This window comes from Loxodonta africana, chromosome 23 (assembly GCF_030014295.1).
Source record: "Loxodonta africana isolate mLoxAfr1 chromosome 23, mLoxAfr1.hap2, whole genome shotgun sequence".
NCBI lineage: Eukaryota > Metazoa > Chordata > Mammalia > Proboscidea > Elephantidae > Loxodonta > Loxodonta africana.
In genome coordinates this window covers 69,006,123-69,030,081 of record NC_087364.1, presented here as the reverse complement: position 1 = coordinate 69,030,081, position 23,959 = coordinate 69,006,123, and the positions used below count along the sequence as shown (strand labels likewise).

General features: G+C 41.3%; 2 protein-coding genes across 18 annotated transcripts in view; one reads left to right on the top strand and one right to left on the bottom strand.

Annotated features, from left to right (window-relative positions):
* Nucleotides 1–23,959, bottom strand: part of MED12L (mediator complex subunit 12L) — a 352,938-nt gene that overhangs the window by 38,742 nt on the left and 290,237 nt on the right. For 15 of the 16 annotated variants that reach the window (XM_023555393.2, XM_064275598.1, XM_064275603.1 and 12 more), the window contains 13 exons: nt 23,316–23,515; nt 20,463–20,651; nt 19,586–19,660; nt 19,281–19,471; nt 18,049–18,210; nt 16,064–16,175; nt 11,714–11,803; nt 10,327–10,436; nt 9,668–9,803; nt 8,705–8,866; nt 5,441–5,803; nt 3,690–3,846; nt 125–336 (listed from right to left, as the gene is read on the bottom strand). In XM_023555393.2, coding sequence (XP_023411161.2) covers nt 125–336; nt 3,690–3,846; nt 5,441–5,803; nt 8,705–8,866; nt 9,668–9,803; nt 10,327–10,436; nt 11,714–11,803; nt 16,064–16,175; nt 18,049–18,210; nt 19,281–19,471; nt 19,586–19,660; nt 20,463–20,651; nt 23,316–23,515 — 2,159 coding nt within the window. The remainder of the gene's footprint in view (nt 1–124; nt 337–3,689; nt 3,847–5,440; nt 5,804–8,704; nt 8,867–9,667; nt 9,804–10,326; nt 10,437–11,713; nt 11,804–16,063; nt 16,176–18,048; nt 18,211–19,280; nt 19,472–19,585; nt 19,661–20,462; nt 20,652–23,315; nt 23,516–23,959) is intronic. The other variant, XM_064275606.1, reaches the window with a different exon arrangement.
* Nucleotides 8,842–23,959, top strand: part of P2RY12 (purinergic receptor P2Y12) — a 50,427-nt gene continuing 35,309 nt past the window's right edge. Inside the window, exon 1 of one of the 2 annotated variants that reach the window (XM_064275610.1) lies at nt 8,842–9,201. The gene's annotated coding sequence lies outside the window, so the exon portion shown is untranslated. The remainder of the gene's footprint in view (nt 9,202–23,959) is intronic. The other variant, XM_023555422.2, reaches the window with a different exon arrangement.

Below are 23,959 nucleotides of genomic sequence, written 5' to 3'. Positions count from 1 at the left end.
AAAGGGTGTTTATAAACCTGTACCAGAGAGACGCACCCGCCCTCCCACGTGCCCCGAACTCATCCCCGGCGGCGAGAGGAGGCAACAAAACACACGAGGACTGCGTTGCTGGAGCCGGACAAACCTGCTGGAAGGGTCGCGTCTGGGCTTGCCTGAGAAGCCGTTGCTGCTGCTGCTGCTGCAGGAGCTTCATCTGGATCAGCTGCTGCTGCGACGTGATGGCGTGGAGGGAGGGCGGCTGCAGCATGGCGCCCGAGCGCCGCTGCAGCATGTTGGACAGCGCCTGTTTGGTGTTGGTGGGGACAAAGGCGCCCGCAGGGTCCAGTCTGGAGCCACCTACGAGAGCAGCCAGAGAGAAGGGCCTTCTAAGTATGTTAATACCACCGGTCTCCCTTATTTTATCAGGACGCTGAAACCTCACCTTTTAAGCCTTACTTGATGACAGAAATGCAAAATTAAGCACTTGCCCTGCCCCCTGCAAATATTAAAGCTCTGGGAAGAGCTGCGTAACTTCAAAGGACGGGAGGGTGATGGGGGAGGGACTTACAGAATTGTAGTATTACTTCATGGAGGCACCATTTCAATCGATAAACTGAAACACAAAATTACTGGCCAAATTCTGGAGTTCTATGGAGTTTAAAATTATGCAAAGCTCTCAGAAACATTACTGCTAGGATAAAAGGTATTGCCTTCACAGTATATTTTTCCAAGTGTCCTAAGTCAGACATAGAGACTGTTTTGTAATTTTAAGCAAAGTTGAAGCTCCCAGTTATGTAAGCTTTTTTAGCATGGCAAAATGAAAGTGCCCGTTTGTCATAAAGAGGCATGAAAATACTACTTTTAAGATGTAATTGCTTTGAAACCTCAAATACCAGGAATCTAAAGACAAAACGCTTCTTTTTTTGAAAGCAAAAATCAAATGAAACATTGATTACACTGATGTTTAAGAAACAAACAAAAATTTTAACTGCATATATGAATTTCCAAGTACCTCTAACAGTTGGAAAAAATTTTCTTTTCAACATTTGCTGGCTCTTAAGCAGATGCCAATACTTTGTTCAACCCAAATATTCTGTATTCTTTAATGTACCTAAATGATAAAACCTCTTTACTCACAAAAGACATTTTATATATTTCTAAAGAAAGTTGAAATGATGGAAACATTTTGAAGCGGTTCACTTGAAAAACCCACATTATTTCAAAGGCTTCAAGACCACAAGCAGCAATACGGTTTATGAAGTCATTCAGCTGAATCTGAAGAATACTTGGGAAAAAAACAGAAAAATCTAATTTGGACAACGTATGGCAAGGTAACACTTGTTGAAGTAAGAACTGGAACTGTAACTATGCCTCAAAACTTAAGAGACTCATTTTATAGAAAAGAGAAATAATTTTCAAGGATCAGACTGTGGTCTACACTCTTCAAGCTTCCTCTCACTTTTACTGTCACCTCAGACCTCTGAGCTAACTAAAGAAATAAAATATTATAAATACATCTGGGGCTGTATTTATACCTAATTGTTTTCCTCTCCTTTTCCCACCAAATGGTATTCTGCATTTGTTGTTTATGACTCCAATGTATTTCCTTGTAACTGTATCACATTGATGTTTATATACAGGAGAGAGAGAGAAAATTGGTAAATACGTGTGTGGTGGGGACAGGGACGCTGGTTCACATTTTAACTCTATATAATCTGAATCGCACTGTATGTATTTGCTGGCAACTCCAGAGATCTTATTGCTTATGAAAATCTATGAATTCACTCATATAACATCTTCATAATTTCCTTGAAAGAAAATTTTTTTATATATCCTACTTAAAACCTACCTAATACCTAAAAGTTCCCCAACTTCCTCAACTTATAAATATCTTTCATAGTATTCTAAGGGGAAGTGGCATGTTGTTTTACAAAGCAGTTAGCCTTCAATTTACAGACAGTCCTTTGTTTCACTCGACCATCTATCTACAAAGTTTAAAACCGTTATACAATTTCCACAGACCTTCAAATGAAAAGTAGTAAGTCCAAAGAGAGAACAACCGTGTATTGTTTTCCACGTTTGTCATTAAGTCTAGTTTGACATTTTTAGTCTCCATGCATTCATTCATTCAACAACGTATCTTTTAAGGGTCTACAAGTCAGACCCTGCGCCACGTTCTGGGGATACTACAGTATATGTAACAGAGAAAAAAGATTCTGTCCTCATGGAGCTTACATTCTGGGATAAACCAAAAAAACCAAATCCAGTGCCATCGAGTCAATTCTGACTCAGACGGACCAAAAAACAGCAAGTGCTGAGTGCTATGAAGAAACAGGAAGAAGGGGAGAGGATGGAGGCAACAGAGAGGGAACACGGTGGTCAGCGGGGACTTTGCTGAGAGAATGGTATTTGACCAGAAACTCCACACAGCTCAGGCAGTGAGCCATGTACGTGTTTGAAGCACACTGTAGGCACGGGGACCAGCATGTGCAAATGCCCTGGGGCGGAAATATGCCCTTATCATCTACTGAAAACGTACATTGTGTCAGACCGTCTTCTAAGTGCTATCTTTTCCTTCATTTACTTTAAGAGATACACACTCGCGCATGCACAGACACACACGTGCATGTATGTGTAATACAGGCTTATTTCATCCTTCTTTTTAGGAGGGCTTTGTGTCCGTTTTGTTCACTGCAATATTCGAGCACCCCAAACAGGCATATTGTGAAGCTTAATAGTTTGCTAAAGAAGTGAATACATGAATAAGCCACCCAATGAGTGTAGATATTAGTATGTCCATTTAACAGATGACCAAACTGAGGCGCAGAGAAATTCTGACTTGGCCAAGATTATGCAACAAGAGAGTGGTAGAGTCGCATTAGAACCTAGATACTCTAATTCCAGACCCTTAACCACCAATTTACAGGACAAGATATGGATTCTCTTTTGCTGTAATCCACTAATCAAACATTTCATCACTATATCTCCAGGCCTCCAAATGTCATACTAAAGTTACAATAAAAATCACAGCATGACACACGACACAATAAGAAAAAAAAAAAAATTATTTGTTAGGATGGGACATCCTAACACAACGTAGATCGAAATTTTAAAATAATCTTTTTTGTTAAAACAGGCAAACTTCCATGTAAAAAGAAAATTAAATTCATTTCAATTAAGAGATGTTTTATTTAGAAACATCTTCCCTTGAGAAATAAAATCTACTTTGGCTTAAATCAAAGCAATACTAAAAATCATTTACTTTGGACATGAGAGTTTCTATCATTGGTGTCTAAATCTGCTTGCTGAACCAAATCTCTCAGATGCTTCATGATATAAATAATTTAAAACTCATAACAAGAAAATAGCGAAAGGCACTGTACAATACTGTTAAATATTTTAAAGCACTAATAAGAATTATAGCTGATTTAAAGGCACATAATGCAACAACGTAAAACCTTGATCAACTTCATGGTTCCTAGCTTAGAATTCTGATCAGTGGCTAACTGCCCTCCAACAATGAAAATTCAAAATTAGTATATAAACTCATAACAGAGACCTCATTTTAGAGGGAGGACAAAAAAAAGACTTTGAGCAGAGGGAATTACAGAAATATCATATCGTTAAGTTCTTGAAATCCCGAAGTATTTTGGAGGTTTGTGGTTCGAAGCAGCAGGGCTATCTGGCAACAGGGCTATCTCTACACGTACCTGGAGTTAGAGACTGGTTCTGAAGGAAGAAGCTGGGCTGCTGGGGCTGGCCCATGAGGTTGTAACCCCACAAGGTGGACTGCGGATGATGCATCATTTGGGAGGAAATGGGTGAGTAATTTGGAGGCACTCGGTACATGTTGCTTTGTGGATACTCCTTCAATTCAAAGTGAAAAAAAAAAAGTTACTTAATTTCACATAAACAATGCAAATCCTTCCTATTTATAAAGGGGAAGGTGTACGTCAAGAGGGCCAATTCCTTCTCCCCAAAACCCTCGTCTGAATTAAAGCTTTAGCGCGACTTAAAATGTACTTGGGTTGGGTTGGGAGTAGAGGGATGGAAAAAGAGCTCCTTGAGCTGTTACTAACATGCTAAAAGTACACTTAGAATACCAGGAGTGAACAACACGCACAGCTGACTGAGCATTTTCAGTTGCTATGTGTCTTTATCATTTGGTTGTAGGAGGCCTTTCTGATTACCTTGGGTCTGGATAAGAATTATGCCAGAAAGACCCCAGAATACTTCACAGCTAAATCCTGGCTTAGAAGGTACATTACTTCCAATTAGACACCACTCCCAAGTCAGACACCCATGCCCCCTCCTCCTCATAGCAGCTAAAAAGTCTCTGAGAATCACACCCGGATGTTTCAATTCTCCCGCCATCCTGTCTTCTCTAACCTGGCCCTAGAAGTTGTTGTTGGGTGCAGCTCAGTGGATTTTCAACTCCTAATGACCCCATGTGACAGAGTAGAACTGCTCCATAGGGTTTTCTTGGCTATAATCTTTGTGAAAGCAGATCACCAAATCTTTCTCCCATAGAGCCGCTGGGTGGGTTCAAACCACCAACCTTCTGGTCAGCAGCTGAGCACTTAACTGTTTGTTCCCTGCAATTTTACCAAAGAATAGATCTCATGGAGAAAGGCAGCTTCAGGAGTAGTAACAGAGGAGGAAGGGACACTGGGAAATGAGATGGTCTTCGGGCCTTTTGCATCTGAAAAGATCGGAAACCCATCCACGTGGAGTGATTCAGATGCCAGATTGTGGGAGCGCCAATCTGGGTCTTAGACAAGTACTGTAGAAAGACTAAAGGAGAGGTCACTGAAGTTCAAGTGGCGTCCGAGAGTGATGGTAGTCATTTATAGATAGTTGGAATCAACTCGGCGGGCACAGATTTTTGGTACTGCAGAAACCAACTCTGCAAAAAAAAAAACAAACCCAAACCCACTACTGTCGAGTCAATTCCAACTCATAGCGACCCTACAGGACAGAGTAGAACTGCCCCAAAGGGTTTCCAAGGAGCACCTGGTGGATTCGAACTGCTGACCTGTTGGTTAGCAGCCATGGGTTTTAACCACTACACCACCAGAGTTTCCACTCTGCAAAAGGCATGCCTATTTTTACCTAATAATAAAAATATGCCAGGGAGTGGGACTTTCTAGCTCTAAAAAATTTCAGTTTCAAACCTGAAAAATCATGAGCCGTTTAGCTTATTTAACTAAACATTATGCAAAACAGAAACCCCAAATTAAACAGAATTATTAAAAGTGGAGGAAGGAAAATAAAAAGAGCTATAGTCCTGTGACAAATCCCAGTTGGTGTGCCACTCAGCTGATAATAACAGACCCATTAGGATTGATTAGAACAAGGCTTATAGAGCTCTTAGCTATGTTTCTGGGGCATGTAATTTGGGCGTGAGGAAATCTCAAGCTAGACGCTCACGAGACAAAATTCTCCACACTTCTGTACTTACATCAACTCTTGAGCTTGATTTCGTCTTGCGCTTCCTTCCTTTTGTTTTCTTCTCTTCATCCATTGCAGTTTTTCCCTGATCCGACAGCTCGGCTGATTTCCTGTCTGGTTCCTGAGAGACAGGAGACGTGGGTTCTTCCTCCTCCTCCTCAGGAGGCAGGGGCAGTGGCTCGAGGTAGTAACTTCGGGGCTTGGGCATGGGGTGTGTGTGATACAGAAGTAGGTGGTGCTGCTCCTCATACTTGATCACCTTGCGGTCCACTCGGACAGTCCCAAACCAGGCCCAGGAGAGAGGAGCTGGGTTCTTCTGACCCTCAAACAAATCCCAGGGGGACACCTTCTGCTTTGCAGACACCTGGAGACCCTGTGGCAAAATAATGCTCTATGACAACACATTCAAGTCTTCTCCCAATTCATAAGCCAAGCTTGCTTAGGATGTGGAATCCCAGAAGATTTTGGCTGCTGTGGGCCTTGGCATACAACAGAGAGGGTACCTAATGAGGTTAACTAATTAGCAGAGCCAGGCCTCTGGAGAGCAGTGAGTGGCTACCATTAAGAGCTTTAAGTTCAATTCTGTGGTTCTCTTTACTCCACACCATGCTGTGTTCAGGCTGTAACACCAGTTTACCAGTTGCTGTTAAGTCGATTCCAACTCACGACCACCTCATGTGTTTCAGAGTACAACTGTGCTCCATAGGATTTGCAATGGCTGTGATCTTTCTGAAGCAGATTGACAGGCTTTTCTTCTGAGGCACCTCTGGGTGAATTCAAACTACCAACCTTTTGGTTAGGAGTTGAGTGCTAAACCATTTGTGCCATCCAAATATACTGATAGTCCAGTATACTGCACTATAAAATGGCATTTTTCATTTAGTTATTTTAGTGTGTGTGTTGGGTAGAACCCTGGTGGTGTAGTGGTTAAGTGCTATGGCTGCTAACCAAGAGGTCAGCAGTTCGAATCCACCAGGCACTCCTTGGAAACTCTATGGGGCAGTTGTACTCTGTCCTACAGGGTCGCTATGAGTTGGAATCGACTCGATGACAGTGGGTTTGGGGTGTGTGTGTGTGTGTCCCTGGTGGTGCAGTGGTAAAGATCCTGGTTGCTAAGCAAAAGGTCAACAGTCTGAATCTACCAGCCACTCCTAGGAAACGCAATGGGGCAGCCCTACTCTGTCCTATAGGGTGGCTATGAGTCAGAATCAAACTGACAGCAATGGCTGTGGTTAAGACCTCAGGTGCCAACCAAAAACGTTGGCAGTTCAAATCCACCAACTGCTCCTTGGCAACCCTATGGGGCAGTTCTTCTCTGTCCTATCCTGTCATTATGAGTCAGAACTAACTCGATGGCACCCATCAACAACATATGTATGAACATCAAATTGTTCTTAAAAACACTGCAAAGTTGCTATTACGGTACTAAATTATAATCAATTACGAATCTCTGGAATCTATTTATTATGTTTAAGACAAAAGAAAAGCGTAAGAGTCAAAGTATAGTCGGCCTCTAACTGGACTCATTAATTTCAATGTAAACCTGCACAGACTTGATTCAATACAGGGACCTTTTATGTACTTAATAAGCCAGTCTCTGCATGGTTAAGTAATATTATTACAGAATTAACTGATGCAACAGGTACACATAAAATCGTTCAGATCCAGCTAGTGCAGAACTAAAGTCTAGAAGAGGTTACTCTGTTTCTGAATATAAGTTTCTTGTTTTTAGTATTAATTGGCATGTCTCTTGGTACTTTCCTTAGCATATTGGACACTATTTTTTCCCCAAAAATACTAGTTAAGCATTTCATAAGATGTATGCATTCCTGTTTCTGTACACACACTCTGCCATGGGTGCCTGCATCCAAACCAAGGCTCAAAGACCAAAACGAAAACCGAACCCACTGCCGTGGCGTTGACTCCGACTTATAGCGACCCTATAGGACAGAGTAGAACTGCCCCATAGAGTTCCCAAAGAGTGCCTGGAGGATTCGAACTGCTGACCTCTTGGTTAGCGGCCACAGCATTTAACCACTACGTCATCAGTAAATTTGCTGTTCCTAAAATCTGTCCTGAGAGTAGCCCTCTCTGCTGGGTCCAAGACCATATACCCACGTGGCTTCAGGGTATCTCCGTGCTAGAAGGCCTGTTGGCACTGCAAACTCAACTTGTCCATGACTTTAGCTTTTTCTCTCTCTCTCCACAACCCTCCAGGTACTCAGGCTACTCTGAACTGCTACAGCACCACCTTTCGCCTAGAAGGAGCCCTGGTGGTGCAGTGGTTAAAGTGCTCAGCTGCCAGCCGAAAGGTCAGCGGTTCAAACCCACCAGCAGCTCTGCGAGAGAAAGACGTGACAGTCTGCTTCTGTAAAGATTTACAGCCCTGGAAACCCTATGGGGCGGTTCTACTCTGTCCTACGGGGTCGCTATGAGTTGGAATAGACTACGGCAACGGGGGGCATTTCCCCTGTGAACGGCGTTCTCTTGCGTCTTCGCATACTCATTTGTTTTGCCTGTACCACACTTTTCCCCACCTCCCAGCTACTCTTGTCCATCAAAAGGACTCATGTGCCACTTCTTCTGGAGACCCTGCTGTGACCACCTCCTCCTCACCTGTGTGTGTATATGTACATGTATGGAGCTCTGGCGGTGCAGTCCCCACACATCAATTTCACCACACTGTAACTGCCTTCTGCTTCTCCTGGAGGGGAGGGCTCTGCTGTCGCCAGTGTGGTTGCACCAAGTCTGTGATTACTCAGCGTTCATTGAAAGAGTAACTGCCTGCTCCTCTCACGTGTCACAGAAGCTTACTTAATATTTTACACAAAACAAGAGTTCGTTGCATATTATCTGATCAGTTAGAACATGAAATACCATCTCACTGAAGGGACTTCTTCACTCAGAATAGCCTGTGACATGAAGACCTTTATCAATAAAAATTTTTCTTATCTAAACAGATTCTGCCTCTAATTCTATAGTAAAATCAAAACTGGTCTTCGCTTTTTTTTTCTTTTGAAACTTTTTTTTAAGTTAGCGTTCTCGGTGGGCTTCAGAAATGTACATAAATTCGGGTAAAATTTTTAAATGAGGAGCTACACAGATGTGGCTGATTTATATGATAATGTTACTGCATTTAAATACAAGCGTAAGCTTTAGAAATATCAAGAAACGACAAAATTGAGATGTTTCATGTCACCTTTAGGAAGACAAAAAGTATTAGATGTTCATAAGCCGGTATATATTTTTGTGAGGGAAAAACATGTACTCTTGCCTGTTTTTTATCTATGGAGTCAAATCCAGCAATTTTGTTTCCTTTTGTATCAATCAAGGAACCCATCGGCTCGCAAGTAATGACATCACACGTCTGTTTTGGCAAAGGTAGCAGCTGCCGCACTTTGTCGATGCTTTCGGACCTCTTGTCTCCTAGCTCCTTCTAAAAGCAGAAAGAGAAAAGCAGGGCAGAAATTACAACAAAGGCAAAAGCTTAACAAGAAGGAAGTTCCCTACGCTACATCTCCTTTTCTACAGCTGGGGTGTTCTTTAGCCTTGAACATGGTCTAAGAAAAGCAGCTCCAAATTACAGGGGTGAGTATGTTTCGTTTCTTCTATTTAAGCAGAAAATAGAACAAATGCAAAGGCACATGAGTCACACAACGGACATCGGTGATGCTGAACTGACAAAAATCCCAAGTAGAATTCACAGTCAGAAGGCATGAGGAGCTGCACCGTGGAAGGAAAGCTTTCTTGCATTCACAGTCAGACTACAAGGTAACGAACTGCTGGGTATTTTACTGGTAAGGTAGGCGAGATATATTGCCTTTCTTTTCCTGTTGTTAGTTTACCATTTATTGCAAAGGCTGTGTTAGCGCTTTACCAAATGGACCAGATTCGGAAGGCTCAATGAATACGGCTTTCAACTACCAGGGCCAGTCCAGGCACGGTTTTAGCCTAAATCTAATGTTTGCATTCTGCTTCTATATTTGACCATGGATTTCTCAAGTTCTTTAAAAAATTAAACATGTTGTGAATATACTTCTGTTAAAAAAAAAAAAAAATCTTGAAGACTATAATGCTTATAATTTTGGGGTACTGGCAAGCTGTGACTTAAAAAAAAATTAATCCTATTAAGTTGGATGCAATCAATAACACTTAATTTACCAAGCTGTAAAATAAAACAAAAACACTATAACAAAGCCATATGTTTTCTCATAAGATAAGGAGATCACAAACTTACTTTTAGTTTCTTTACTAAATTCATGTACGCACGCTTGTTCTCTTCAGATCCCCCTGGGGATGCAGTCGATAGGTCAGAGGCTAAAGTTCCATTGATTAGAACACCCAGCATGTCAAGAACCGTTGTGAATAGTTCACTAAAGGTGAAAGAAAATAATTATTTTCATCTTAAAGCAAAACCAAGGTCCACTTAATTAACTGAGCATTCTTCTTCAAAGCACAAAAGTTTGTAATAGTATCTAAGAAAATAAGATGTAGCAGAATTTGCAGCAATGGGCCCTGGTAGCCATTCCTTGGAAACCCTATGGGGCAGTTCTATTCCGTCCTATAGGGTAGCTCTGAATCGCAATCCACTCGATGGCAATGGGTTTGGTTTTTTATATCAAAGTTTAAGGTGCCCTGGCGATGTGACAGGTAAGTGCTTGGCTGCTAACGGTGAATTTCAACCCAACCAGCCGCTACATAGGAGGAAGACCTGGTGATCTGCTCCGGTAAAGACTAGGGATGTTTTCGGTTACTAGGAAACCCTATGGGGCAGTTCTACTCTCTTACATGGGGTTGCTATGAGTGGGAATCTCAACATCACCTAACAACAACAACATATGAAAGTTTATGGCATGCACTCAGGGGGCAAAGGAAACGTGAAATATGAAAACCTACTTGTTGGTGTGCATGTCGACAGTTCCCGAAGTAATTATCTGAAGGAGCAGGAGAGCCCAGTCTGTTGTCCACTGGGTGCTCCTCTGCACCGTGTCAAACATTCCTCCTACCTGGCGTGGAAAATAGGACAAAAAACATCGCATTACCACTCCTGCCACTTTGTGTAGCTGGATTTCAATTAGTTTAAAAAAAAAAAAAACTCTAGTTTATGGATTATCCTGTCTTCTTTCTGTCCTTGGAAACCCTAGTGGCATAGTAGTTAAGTGCTATAGCTCCTAACCAAAGGTCAGTAGTTCGAATCCACCAGGCTCTCCCCGGACACTCTATGGGGTGGTTCTACTCTGTCCTACAGGATCGCTATGAGTCAGAATCAACTCGATGGCAATGGCTTTGGTTTTTTGTTCTTTCTCTCCTAGCTACATATTTGCCATTTCATTTTTTTAGTTCCTTTACCATAGGAAGTTGGTCATTAAAAAAAAACATGGAGGAGGTTAACGTAAGTTTTTCATTCTAGAGCCACATGGGCAGAAGTTCATACAGGTGACCAAAAGGGGATAAAAGCACAGTGCCAGGAGGTTGGCATGGCATTGGTGTAAACCGTATGCCAATGGTAGGTTTTCTTTTGTTGCTAGTATTTCAGGAGCTCCACTTTTATGATAGAAATGTAGTCTAACTGAATCTGAAGAGGTCAAAACCATGTAACAGGTTATGTCCAGCTTTGCGTCCGATTAAGAGTGAATCTAAGGCTCCTATCACAGTAACACTTGGAACACCCAGTAACACAGAATTAAGAATGGACAGAAGGCTTGTCCAGCAGATCTACCCATTCACATGTGGGGATCAGGTGAAAAACAACCACCAAAAACACCAAGCAAGTCAGCCTCCAGAGGAGCCTTCATTTGGACTTGTCCAATGGGAAAGGAAGAATTTAAAACAATATGCGATGGGTGAGAAATGTTGAATTTCTGTGAAGCCTCGAGGTGGAATTTGTTTTGAAATGATCAGTTTGATGAAAAGTTTGACCAAATATTGACTCAAAAGGATGTTTAAAAAAATACATACAGTTAAAACTAACACATCTCAAAACCGTAGTCCTCTCAAACGTACTCTTAGCACAAACTGAAGAGGAGACAGTTCCCGGGGTGGGCTGGTGAAAAGGGCAGACCAATGCCTAAGTATCTACTACTAGAAGTCAGACCAGACAGGAAGGAAAGCAGAGAGGAAAAGAAAATGCTTGAGAGAGAGAGGGAAGTAGTCAGAGAAAGCCAACAGTAGAAGGTCTTGCCTCATACTACAGACTTTGAACATAGTGTGGAAACTGAAAGCTGGAGGTATTTTCACATGTCCATCAGTTTAATAGGAGGAAAATACTAGAAATGTCTCTTACCAAATTTAGACGAAGCTGCAATGCTTCGTGCATCATCTGCCGCGCTTTTATATCATCTTGGTATCGTTCTTCTCTCCAGTTACTTAAAATCTAAGACCAGGAAAAAAAAGATATTTGTATTCCCTATTAAAATTGGATTTTAGTCTTATTTAATGTTAAACTGAGCTTTCCACTGGCAGCCAAAAGCAACTACTTCAATTTCACAAATGAACAAAGCTAAAATAAAAATTTGAAACGTTACTCAATGTTTTTCTGCCCTCCATACAGGCAGAAATCTGTAAATCCTTATTCACATTTCTAGGTGGGAGAAAAAATTTGTATCCAGGGATGTTTTCGGTTACTAAGTTTTAAAAAGGCTTTAGAGAGTGACCACGTTAAACGTTAACTAAAACAAAGATTTATTTTTTAAACATTATTTTTCCACTGGTCTTATGAAGATAAACATTGGAAAGACAGAATTACATTTTACACCAGTCCTGTATTATCCATGACTCATCTGTCACTTTGTCACACTGCGGTGGCTTGTTTGTTGAAGTGATGCTGGAAGCTATGCCACCAGAATTTCAAATACCAGCAGGGTCACCCATGGTAGACAGGTCTCAGAAGAGCTTCCAGACTGATAGACTAGGAAGAAGGACCTGCTGCTCTACTTCTGAAAAAATTTTCTGGTGAAAACCTTATGAATGGCAGAGGAACCCTGTCTGATATAGTGCAAGAAGATGAGCCCCCCAGGTTGGAAGGCACTCAAAACACGACTGGGGAAGAGCTGCCTCCTCAAAGTAGAGTCAATCTTAATGACGTGGATGGAGTCAAGCTTTCAGGATCTTCATTTGCTGAGGTGGCATGACTCAAAATGTGAAGAAGCAGCTGCAAACATCCATTAACACTAGGAATGTGGAGTGTACGACGTATGAATCTAGGAAAATTGGAAGTTGTCAAAAATGAAATGGAATGCATAAACATCAATATCCTAGGCATTAGTCAGCTGAAATGAACTGGTACTGGCCATTTTGAATCAGGCAATCATACGGTCTACAATGCCCGGAATGACAACTGAAGAGGAAAGACGTCACATTCATCATCGAAAAGAACATTTCAAGATCTAGCCTGAAGTACAACACTGCAGTGATAGGCTAAGGTCCATATGCCTACAAGAAGACCAGTTAAAATGATTATTATTCAAATTTACATACCAACCACTAAGGCCAAAGAGAGATTTTTACCAACTTTTGCTGTCTGAAATTGATTAAATGTGCAACCAAGATGCGTTGATAATTACTGGCAATTGTAATGTGAAAGTTGGAAACAAAGAAGGATTGGTAGTTGGAGAATATAGCCTTGATGAAAGAAACAATGCCAGAGATTCCATGACAGAGTTTTGCAAGACTAACTACTTTTTCATTGCAAATACTTTTCAAAAACAACATAAACGGTGACTATACATGTGGACCGTGCCAGATGTAATACACAGGAATCAAATCGACTACATCTGTGGAAAGAGACGGTGGAAAAGCTCAATATCATCAGTGAGAACAAGGCCAGGTGCTGAATGCAAAACACAGACCATCAATTGCTTGTATAAAAGTTAAAGTTGAAGCTGAATTACAGCCAAGTGCACAAAAGCCAAAACACAACCTTGAGTATATTCCACCTGAATTTAGAGACCATCTCAAGAATACATTTGACACATGAGAACTTATGACCAAACACTAGACACATAGTAGAATGATATCAAGGACATCATACATGAAGAAAGCAAAAGGTCATTGAAAAGACAGGAAAGAAAGAAAAGACTAAAAAGAGTGTCAGAAGAAAATCTGCTGCAAAAGACCTCTTGCAAGAGTTCAAAAGCAAAGATGGCACTGTGAGGACTATGGTATGCTTGGCCCAAGCCATGATATTTTCCATCACCTCATATGCATGTGAAAGCTGGACAATGAATAAGAAATACCAAAAAAGAGTTGATGCCTTTGAATTATGGTGTTGGCAAAGAATACTGAATACGCCATGGACTGCCAGAAGAACTCAGAAATCTGCCTTGGAAGAAATATAGTCAGAATGCTCCTTAGAAGCAAGGACTCTGAGACTGTCTCACGTACTCAGGACGTGTTATCAGGAGGGACCAGTCCTTGGAGAAAACATTGAAGAGACAGAATTACACTTTACATCAGTCCTGTATTATCCATGACTCGTCTGTCAGACAAGATGGAGTGACACAGTGGCTGCAGCAATGGGCTCAAACATTAACAATGATTGTGATGATGGCGCAGGACTGGGCAGCGTTTCATTCTGCCCTACGCAGGGTCACTATGAGTTGGAACTGACTCGATGGCAACACACACACACACACACACACACCTGTATTATATGTCTAGGGACCTGCTTTGAAGCCTAGAAAGTATGTTACTTTGATGTTTTCTTGAAGATGGTGCTTGCTATCTTGTGAACTTGTCTTCCTTGATAAAGAGAACATATGCTATCATGAAAAGGCATGGCACCTGGGATATCCACCAAATGGCATATCAACTTATAAAAGCAAGGTGCTTCCTCACTGACTCAGACAGACACTGGGCCACTCGGAAAAGGAAAACCACAAATGGGAAGCATCCCAGAATCTGATGACACAGGCAAAAAGAAAAAAGAAAATCTTGCCATGCTCTGAAGTATTAGCAAGTGCAAGCCATCTTTAGAAGAGCTGAAATGAGTCATATGTGGAAGGATCGCAGCCCAACAGATGACCTGTTAGTATATTGCCTGGTGACAGGGAGCACTTCTCCAATCTTAGCAAGAGAGGCAGGTCTCTCCCCTTTCTGATGTAAGGGTGGAAGGCCTTAACCAAAACACACCAGCTGTCATGGAGCTTACATTCTAGTGGTGGGGAAAACAGCAAATAAAAATGAGTGAAGTGTAAAAAGTGGTAAGAAGCAGGGCAAGGGGACAGAAGAGGACAGTGGTCCTCTTTCAGAGGCTGGCTGGGGAAGACCTCCCTAAGGAGGAGACATCGGAGCAGAGACTTGAATGAAGTGAGGAAGGAGGGCTTCCATGCAAAGGGAAGAAAAGATGCAAAAGCACCAAAAAAAGAACCTGCTTGGCAAATTCAAGGAACAGCAGCATGGCCAATGTAACAAGAGTGGACTGAGCAAGGTGAAGACTGGTAGGACATGAGCTAGAAGATGGGGCCAGAGCCGACGTAAGGCCTGTTGAGCCTGGCTGTGAATTTTTATTCCAAGCATAGTAAGACCATTTTAGTCATGGGAGTGATATGACGTGATTTACATTTAGAAAGACCACCCTGGGTGCTATCTAGGGAACAGCTCTCTCTCCCAGGTACAAAAGGTGAGAGATGACAAGAAAGCTGGAAGACTAAATGCCTGTGCCTGTGCCCATGCCCATCCAGGACCATTCAAGGCAAAGACCTGATGTCTGGCTCCACAGACAGTGTCACAAGGAGGGGACCATTAGGCTCTGCAGAGTGATGAAAACATCCCATACGATCACTCTACTCTCTCTGCTCAGATTCCATGCTTTCTAATTTCTAATTTGGTCACTTGGTCTCCTTATGGTATGCAGAACGCAAGTGTCCCCAACAGTGACCAGGAGAACTCTGGTTGGCAAAAAGGCAAAGTCCAAATTCTTTGAAAATAAACCCATAGGCTTTCTGATTTATAAATGGGTGCATAAAGGAGTCGCTGGGTAGTGAAAATAGTTAAGTGCTCCACTACTTAACCGAAAAGTTGGTGGTTCGAATCCACCCAGAGGCACCTTAGAAGGAAGACCTAGCCATCTGCTTTTGAGAGATCATTGCCATTGAAAACCCTGTGGAGTAGTTCTATGCTACACATTTGATTGTCATGAGTTGGAATCAACTCCGTGGCAACTGGCTTGAGTTTCTGGTCTATGTGCACATGGCTGGCATTAATCTGGCTCTGACAGGAGATATAAAATTGAGTTTCTGAATGTAAAGACCTCAAGTCCAGACCCTGCCTGATGCACTGAGCAGGACATGGGCTCTTCAGTCTTGTTGCCATCCACACCACACCACAGGTTTCTCCAGGTCCCCTCCCAAGAGGCAGAGGTGGAGAGGAGCAGATATTTCCAAGTTACATGCAGTGTGCAAAGGTGTACTTTTATACAGTCTGTAGGTATTATATGCGTAATTTACAGTATAAAACTGATAATCTTGTGGTGTCTAGAATGGCAATGGGGGAAGAGCAGGGCATGGATTGTGTCTCCCAGTATCAAATCAAAACATGCAGTGCCCTTATTAGTTTAATCTGAGCATCTGAAAGGAAAATGAATTAGTGCCATTAGGAAGACATTTTCCTGTCCTAATATTATGCTATGCTTTACCTGGTTAACTTGATTCTGGAGAGACGTTAGAAGCCCTTCCCGTTGTTCATCTTGTCCCTTAAGGCAGGTAAGAACCAGGGAGAGGAAAGGCTGTTGACTCAGGAGAGACATACTACAAAGGAATAATGACACGAAATTCAGTTAGGAAGGACAGACTACTTCCTGCTGCCACACTCATTTCTTTCCCTCAGGTTATTTGCTCTTATTTATTTTACTATTAAAAGAGAGGGAGGGGGCGGAATAAATAGCCAAAGACTACTTGAAAAGTTAAATCATGTCTCTACTAATAAGATTAAAAGCCACAGTAATGCTTCCAAATAATTCAATGTGCCCTATTGTCCCTTGAAGGCACTCCCAAATCCCATACTACTTGTGAGGGGAGAGGGGATATTTGAGAACACAGTTTTACATCAATAAGAAAAATTTAAAAAATACGCCTGAGAAGGACTATCGGTATATACACAGAATACAAAGTAAGCCTGGAAAATTTCTCGTATCTTAGGGTCCAGGAAACAGGCCTACATATACGTATGTTGTGTTTTTGTTTTGTTTGCTTTCTTTCGTATTTTGGCACAGTTTTCAAGACTAAACCCCGAGGTGTTGGTAGAGCTGATTAGAAGCTAGGTCTGAAGACTCAACAGTGCTCGCTGGCGACCTCTAGTGTATAGACCCAACACATCCACATCCCACAGCCTTGGCTTGTAACCCGCTTTCAAGGCATGTGGTAGAAATTCTATTTTAAACTGGCATTCTAATAATATTTCTTCAATCAGCAGAGGGCAACAGACCAATAATATAGATAAAGTGCTACAGTAGAAAGAAAAGCTTCTTAAAATGATATTGAAGCCAAAATATTTCAGCTGGCTTCATCTTACACCAAGCAGTACTGAGAAACACTAACTTAGGAAGAAACGATCTCAAAAGTCTCTGTAGTCCCACCTGATACCACCTGTCCCCCCCTGAGATGTGAGGCAATGGAAGTACCATCACCCATTAGCAAATAAAGTCTGAAAATTAAAAGTGAGTCTTCTGGCTGGTTAACTAATCCTGGCAAAGATGGCGGAACCACCACGTGGGCAAACAAAATGCGTACAACGCTAGGTAGGTCCCTACAGACATTTACTGTAGTTAGGAGCCCAGACTCAGAAGCCAGACAGCCTGGGTGTAAGCCCCAGCTTTATGACTTATTAGCTGTGTGAACCTCAGCAACTTACTTCACCTTTTAGTACCTCAGTCTCTCCATCTATGAGAAGACAATAAGGAGAGAAGCTACCACACATGATTTCTGTTAGAATTTTACTGAGATTTTACAAAAAGAATTAGCATTATGTAATAACTCAATAAATGGCAGCGACTAAAATATTACTAATTAGAGCTCAAGAAACCTGTATCTTCAGGCTTTTTAAAAGATGGAAGAAATTACAGCCATCTTTCTCCTTTACTTCTGGGCTGCTGAACAGTCACTGTGCTTTGGCTTTAGTGTGAGGTTCTGTTCTTTCTCAGTAACATGGTTATTTTTCAAATATAATTATCTGAAACCTTTTCTTGGGCATGAAATAAATGAAGCAAACATTAAACTTGATGGCTAAAAGTTATAGTATCTCATCTAGAATAAGAGTCCTAGATGTTAAAAGCATCAGTAACTACTACAGTGTCTAACGTGACAGAATTATAAACAACAGTTAAATAAATAAAAATAGGTGATAAATAATTAAAAAATAAAAACACAGGGACCAGGTGGCATCCAGATCTGATTCAGTCGGTCCAAAGAGGGACCCAGAAGTCAGCATTGTTAACAAGTTCAGTGGTGATCTGGGTACACAGTCAGAGTTGAGGTCTACAGTATTGAATATTATAACCTGGAACTTTTTTAGGACACAACCCTGCCTAACACCAAATATTTCCAATTCCATTTGAAAATCAAATTTCCGTGAACTCTCAGTACAATGACCATGTATGTTCATGGGATGCTAGATCTGCCTTACCTTTTCTGTTTCTGCCGGTCTCTCTCCTTCTTGGAAGAGGAACCCAAGTGCTGCCCCTTTTCCAGCTCTTCCCCTGCGGCTTTCAACACTCTTCCTTGCACAGAAGTCGGCAGCCTGGCGATCAGGGGGGCCACCAGCCACACGCCCCTGCGTTCAGAGGAGCTAAGATAAGAAACAGGTGTTAAACCCAAACCAGCATCCTTTTTCTCCACTCTCATGGTTACAACAGAAACTCCAGACGAAAGCTGTTAAGCGTAAGACACACTGTCTACCACAAAATTCTTCTTTTATTTCTATACTAACCCAATCTATACTATCCTTTCGGAAATAACACGTTTGCAATACCTTCCACCCATACTTTGGAAAGCAGTTAGAAGTGCAGTTCTCGGAGAATCCCATACTAGCAACTTTTTCTTTCATCTATAAAAAGTGTTTTTCCATGATTCTGGCTCTCTGATCAGAGTTCATTTCAACCAGAAGAGAGTACACTTTTTTGACTTGGCTATGTAGTGAAATATTCTGATTCTGTCTCAGCATAGTAGTGACCAATTTAAAGGTTTGAAAATTCACCAGGTATACTTTACACCATGATTTGTAAGGTTACCTGCCTTCCACGATTAAAGTGCTATTTTAAGATTTTCATACGCTTCCTTCTTCTAATGTGGAACACAAATTTCCATAATACTGTCGTACAGAATTGCCAATTAAGAAGGATCACAGAAAAAGTGTTTCCTATATAATGAATAGAGTCCTGGTGGTACAGTGGTTAAGAGCTCAGCTGCTAACCAAAAGGTCGGCAGTTCAAATCTACTACCTGCTCCTTGGAAATTGTATGGGGCAGTTCTACTCTGTCCTATAGGGTCGCTATGAGTCGCAATCATCTCGATGGCACCTGACAACCCCAACAACATATAATGAATAGCATAAGACACTAAAGAAATAAATCAACTTTTAGTGCCATCTATGGTTCCAGGGAGTCTGGGTGTAGTCATAAACATACATGGTTACTGTACCCAGAGTTCACTGAAATTTATCTATAACATTAATATATCATCCACCTCAGTTTACCCTTTAACTTATTAAATAACCGTAACTGTCATTTATAAGTAGTTACTTTCTTCACATTCCTGTGGCTTTATAGAAAAAATATAGCTGAATTACATAAATAAAATTTTACTGTTACATGTGAGAAAGTAACTAGAGCCCAAAAAAACTACGGAAAAAAAAAATACCTTAAAAATGTCTTTATTCCATTCTGTCTCGTGCTACTTGCATCAGTACTTCCGATGCTGTTTGGGGTGAAGAGGCCCATGCCAGAGCTGGAAGAGTTGTTGTTCAAGTCGGCCGACTGCTGGAATACCTCAATGGTTGCCTTGGCAATATTGTCTAGTAGGTTGTTCATTTCAGCCACAGACCCAGAGCCCTAAGTTAGACAAAAGAGAATTAGCGCACATGCCTTTTACTTTATCTTCAAACATTACAATGTTTGTGTTTTTCTAAAATGTCCTACACGTACGTGCTTTCCACATATACTCACAGGGTCCTTCAGACACTGTTTGATCATCAGCTGAAGCTCTAGCCAGGACTGCCTCAGTGTCCACTGCTCAAGATTCTGGGGAGAACGCAAAACGTTACAACATTAGCAACGGGGAATGTGTCCTAAAACGTGATACTTAACTTCCTGTAGTATTCCCTCCCTCGTGAAAGAGTAGAACAGTCCAACACACTGAAGTAATTTATATGATGGATCCAACAGCTTCCAAGCCTATGGGTATACTCCACGGAGACATAAAGAAATAAATAAAGGGCATTGCCTTTGAGTCAATTCCAACTCAAGAAATAAATAGCAACTCTAAATTAATGTGTCTGATTCTGCTAGGCAATGGAAGTAAATAAGGTAATTATTTTCTCGCTCAGAATCTATTTATCTATAACAAACTCCATCCCAAAATGGTTTCAAATCTTAACTAATATATTTAAAACAATCCTTTCATGGAGCTAATTTCTCATGTAAATACAGTACTGACTTATGAATATTCATCTGATGATTATATCCAATTTGCAGCAACCTGGTGGCACCCTGGTTAAGAGTCCGGCTGCTAACTAAAAGTTTGGCAGTTCGAATCCACCAGCTGCTCCTTGGAAACCCCACGGGGCAGTTCTACTCGGTCTTGTAGGGTCACTATGAGTTGGAATCAACTGGACGGCAGCGGATTTATACGTACCCAGCAAGAAAAGTATGGTAATTATACACAAATTGAAAATAAAGAAATAATAATCAGAGCTACTTGGAATCGGGAATTAGCTAACAATAGCAAAAAAAAAAAAAAAAAAAAAGACAGTGGGACTCTTATTACAACCATGAACAATGTTTCAAATGACAGAAACACAATCTTTAAAAATATCCCACTTACCTGCAGGATGCGCTTAATATGTTGTCTCTGCAGGTTGTCCCCCTCGGTACACTCTTTAATGCCATGAGGGTAACAGATGAGCTGGAGTAACTTCTGCGCTTGTATATTCGAAAGCACAGGGTCCAATATAAGTTCTTTGTCCGTACAGAGTCTTTCAGGTTCTTTTAAGCAATGTTCTCCTACCCATTCCTAAAAACAATATGGCTATTAGATTGACGGGCACTAATTTTTTTTTATATACATACATGATAGGGACTAAATTGAGGGTGCACAATAGTATATAAAGCCAACAAGACTATTTCAGTTTAAAAACAACTACGTGGAAATAGGTGGGAAAACTTTTAAAGACAAAATCTGCAGCATTTTCATTGCTGAAAAATAAAATGTAGAAACCTCACTTAAAGGAAAATTTAAAAAATTGATATGCCAAAAAAAAAAAAAAGAACAGGAAAGAGAATTAAGAGAACTAAAGAAAACACTGGTATGTCTTCAACTAGAAAATGGACCCAGCTCTATGCACTCCCTGTAAACAGGTTTTTTTTTTTTTTTTTTGGTGGTTGTTTTTTTAACTAGGCATTTAATAATAATGATCCTGTACCATAATCTGCTCATTTTTTTATACACGACATTGTACTATTTCTACAAAATTTATACAACATAATATAACAATATAACAAATCCCACACTGTTAAATATTTAGAAAATTTTCTCCCTTTTTGGTACTATTACAAATAATGTCAATGATTACAAAAAAATTTGTGCACATCCACAACTATTTTTGTAGGATAATTTCATGGAAGTGCAATGGCTGGGTCAAGGGCTATGACAAAAAATTAAGGCTTGTTGATATAAACAGCTAATTATTCTCCAGAGTGTTGCACCAATTTAAAATCTCATCAGTTTCGCCTCACTGTTCTTTTAAAGCCAAATTCTTCTACTAAATGGAGTAAGAAATCACCAACTCTGAGCGCCACCTGCACTTGAGGGTTGACTAGCTGCCATTTACGTCACTTCGTCAAACAGCTGTCAACAGCGGCAGAGCCAGACTGGAATCCTGATCTGTTTCAGATGAAGCTGGCTCCTTAACCACTTTGCGGGGGTTGGGGGCCAATGCCAGCTGTCCATTAGAATCACCTGGGGAAGCTTATTAACGTTCCAATGCTTAGGCCCCACCTAAGAACAGTTAAATCAATCTCACGGAAGTTTTTAAAACTCCCCAGGTGACTCCAATGTGCCACCACAGCTGCTAACCAATCACAGCTGCCTTTCAATCAATACCTATCTGGCTATTTGCTACCTATCACAGTGGTGACCTACCCACGGCTATCAATCCTGACTCAGAGCGACCCTAAAGGACAGAGTGAACTGCCCCATAGGGTTTCCAAGGATGTAATCTTTACTGAGGCAGACTACCACGTCTTTCTCCTGTGGAGTGGCTGGTGGGTTCTAACCATCAAGCTTATGGTTCACAGCTGAGCGCTTTAACAACTGTGCCACCACGGCTCCTCTCCCAATGGTTACAGTATACCTTAATAAAAATGTGATCCCATCAACATTACAGGAAACCCTGGTGGCTCAGCGGTTAAGAGCTTTGGCTACTAACCAAGAGGTCGGCAGTTCGAATCCACCAGGTGCTCCTTAGAAACTGTACGCGGTAGTTCTCATGCACTATGAGTCGACACTGCCTCGACAGCAGCAGGTTTGGTTTGGTTTATCAACATTATCACTACCGCATAACTCTGGGCTCATGATGTCAGTAACATATTAGCGTGATAAATCATGGAGATTTTTTTCAATGTCAATAGCATATGAAGTTTATGAAGTCTTAGGAGGAGCAAAATATTTACATTGTCTCAAAGTGTCTCCCCAAAGAGTACTTATTAGGTGCAAGGGGGAAAACAGTAACTACACAGTGGAGACACCTTCACTAAAATTAACATCACTAGCGAGCTCTCGTGGCGCAGTGATTAAGAGCTCAGCTGCTAACGAAAAGGTTGGTAGTTTGAACCCACCAGGTGCTCCCTGGAAACGCTGTAGGGCAGTGTGACTCTGTCCTATAGGGTTGCTATTGAGTCGGAAGGGACTCACGGCAATGGGTTTGTTTTTTTTTTTCAATGAGGGAACGAAGAGACATCCTGTGCCTTCAGATATGATAGAAGGAGACAACTTTACTTCTGTGGTATCCTGTCCAGGTAAGCATCACTTGAAGCTAAGGCACAGGAAACCACAGGTAAATCGCTACGGAAGAACAGCATTCTTTAAGATGGCTGGCCAGTATTTTATAAAAGTATCAATGCTATCAAAGAAAAAGACTGAGATCTGTTCCCGATTAAAGGCAACAAGATGCCTGACGACCAAATGCAATCCATAATCCTAGGTTTAGCCTGAACCGCAGGAGGAGAACGGTGCAGTGATGGGCATCACTGGGACCGCTGGCAAAACTGCAAAGGGGCCTTTACAGTACTGTATCAACATGAAATTTTCTGATCTTTGGTAACCGCACTTCGGTGATGTTACGAAATACAGACTGAAGTCTTAAAAAGTAAAGGAGCATGATGTAAGCCATCTGCTCTCAAACAGCTCATAAAAATAAATAACAGAGATGTGCACACACATTCTCACACACAAAATTATAGCGCTGACATGGCCAAACATAAAAAAAAAAACAAACACCTGTGTAAAGGGTATACTAGAGTTCACTTTATTATTCTTGCAACTTTGCAGCAAATTTGAAATTATTTCAAAATAAAGTTACCACCTATCTACAAGTTTCCTACAGAAGTGAGCAGCTGTCTCAGAAAGGGGCGCTGCACATTCAAGGTTAAAGGTCAATAACATTTGTCAGTTAAATACCTGTTGACAGATAGTCCTCAGGACGTGTCTAGCATATTCTCTTAAATTGGCCGTTTCTATGGAAATGCTTTTCCCACAGGATTTTGAGTTTTGTGAGGCAGTCCAGATGTCATCGGCGTTCCCATCGCGCCGTAAACCCCTCACGGTGAAGTCGTCATTCTTTAAAGAACTGACGTTGTTATTGCCAATTTTGGCGTCTCCTGAATAACAGAATCACAAAAGCAAAACCACAGCAGTTCAAAAATACTGCCAGATATTTATGAAGTCGATGAGTCTAGTTTTCGGGGATTTAAAATATGTGAACGGTACCCTGATGGCAGAGCCAGTTGTACAGCAATAGAGTGAATGGATGAATAAACGCAAGAACCCAGAGAAGTGAGAAAACGCAAACTAAAGGCACACCCCCAATTCTGCTTACAGAATTACTCTTTCACCAAATTTGTAAACCCTGGTGGGGTAGTGGTTAAGTGGTACAGCTGCTAACCAAAGGGTCAGCAGTTCGACTCTGCCAGGAGCTCCTTGGAAACTCTATGGGGCAGTTCTACTCGGTCTACAGGGTCGCTATGAGTCGGAATCGACTTGACGACACTGGGTTTTGGGTTCACCAAACTTGAAAAGGTCACTATGAGTCACACTCAATAATC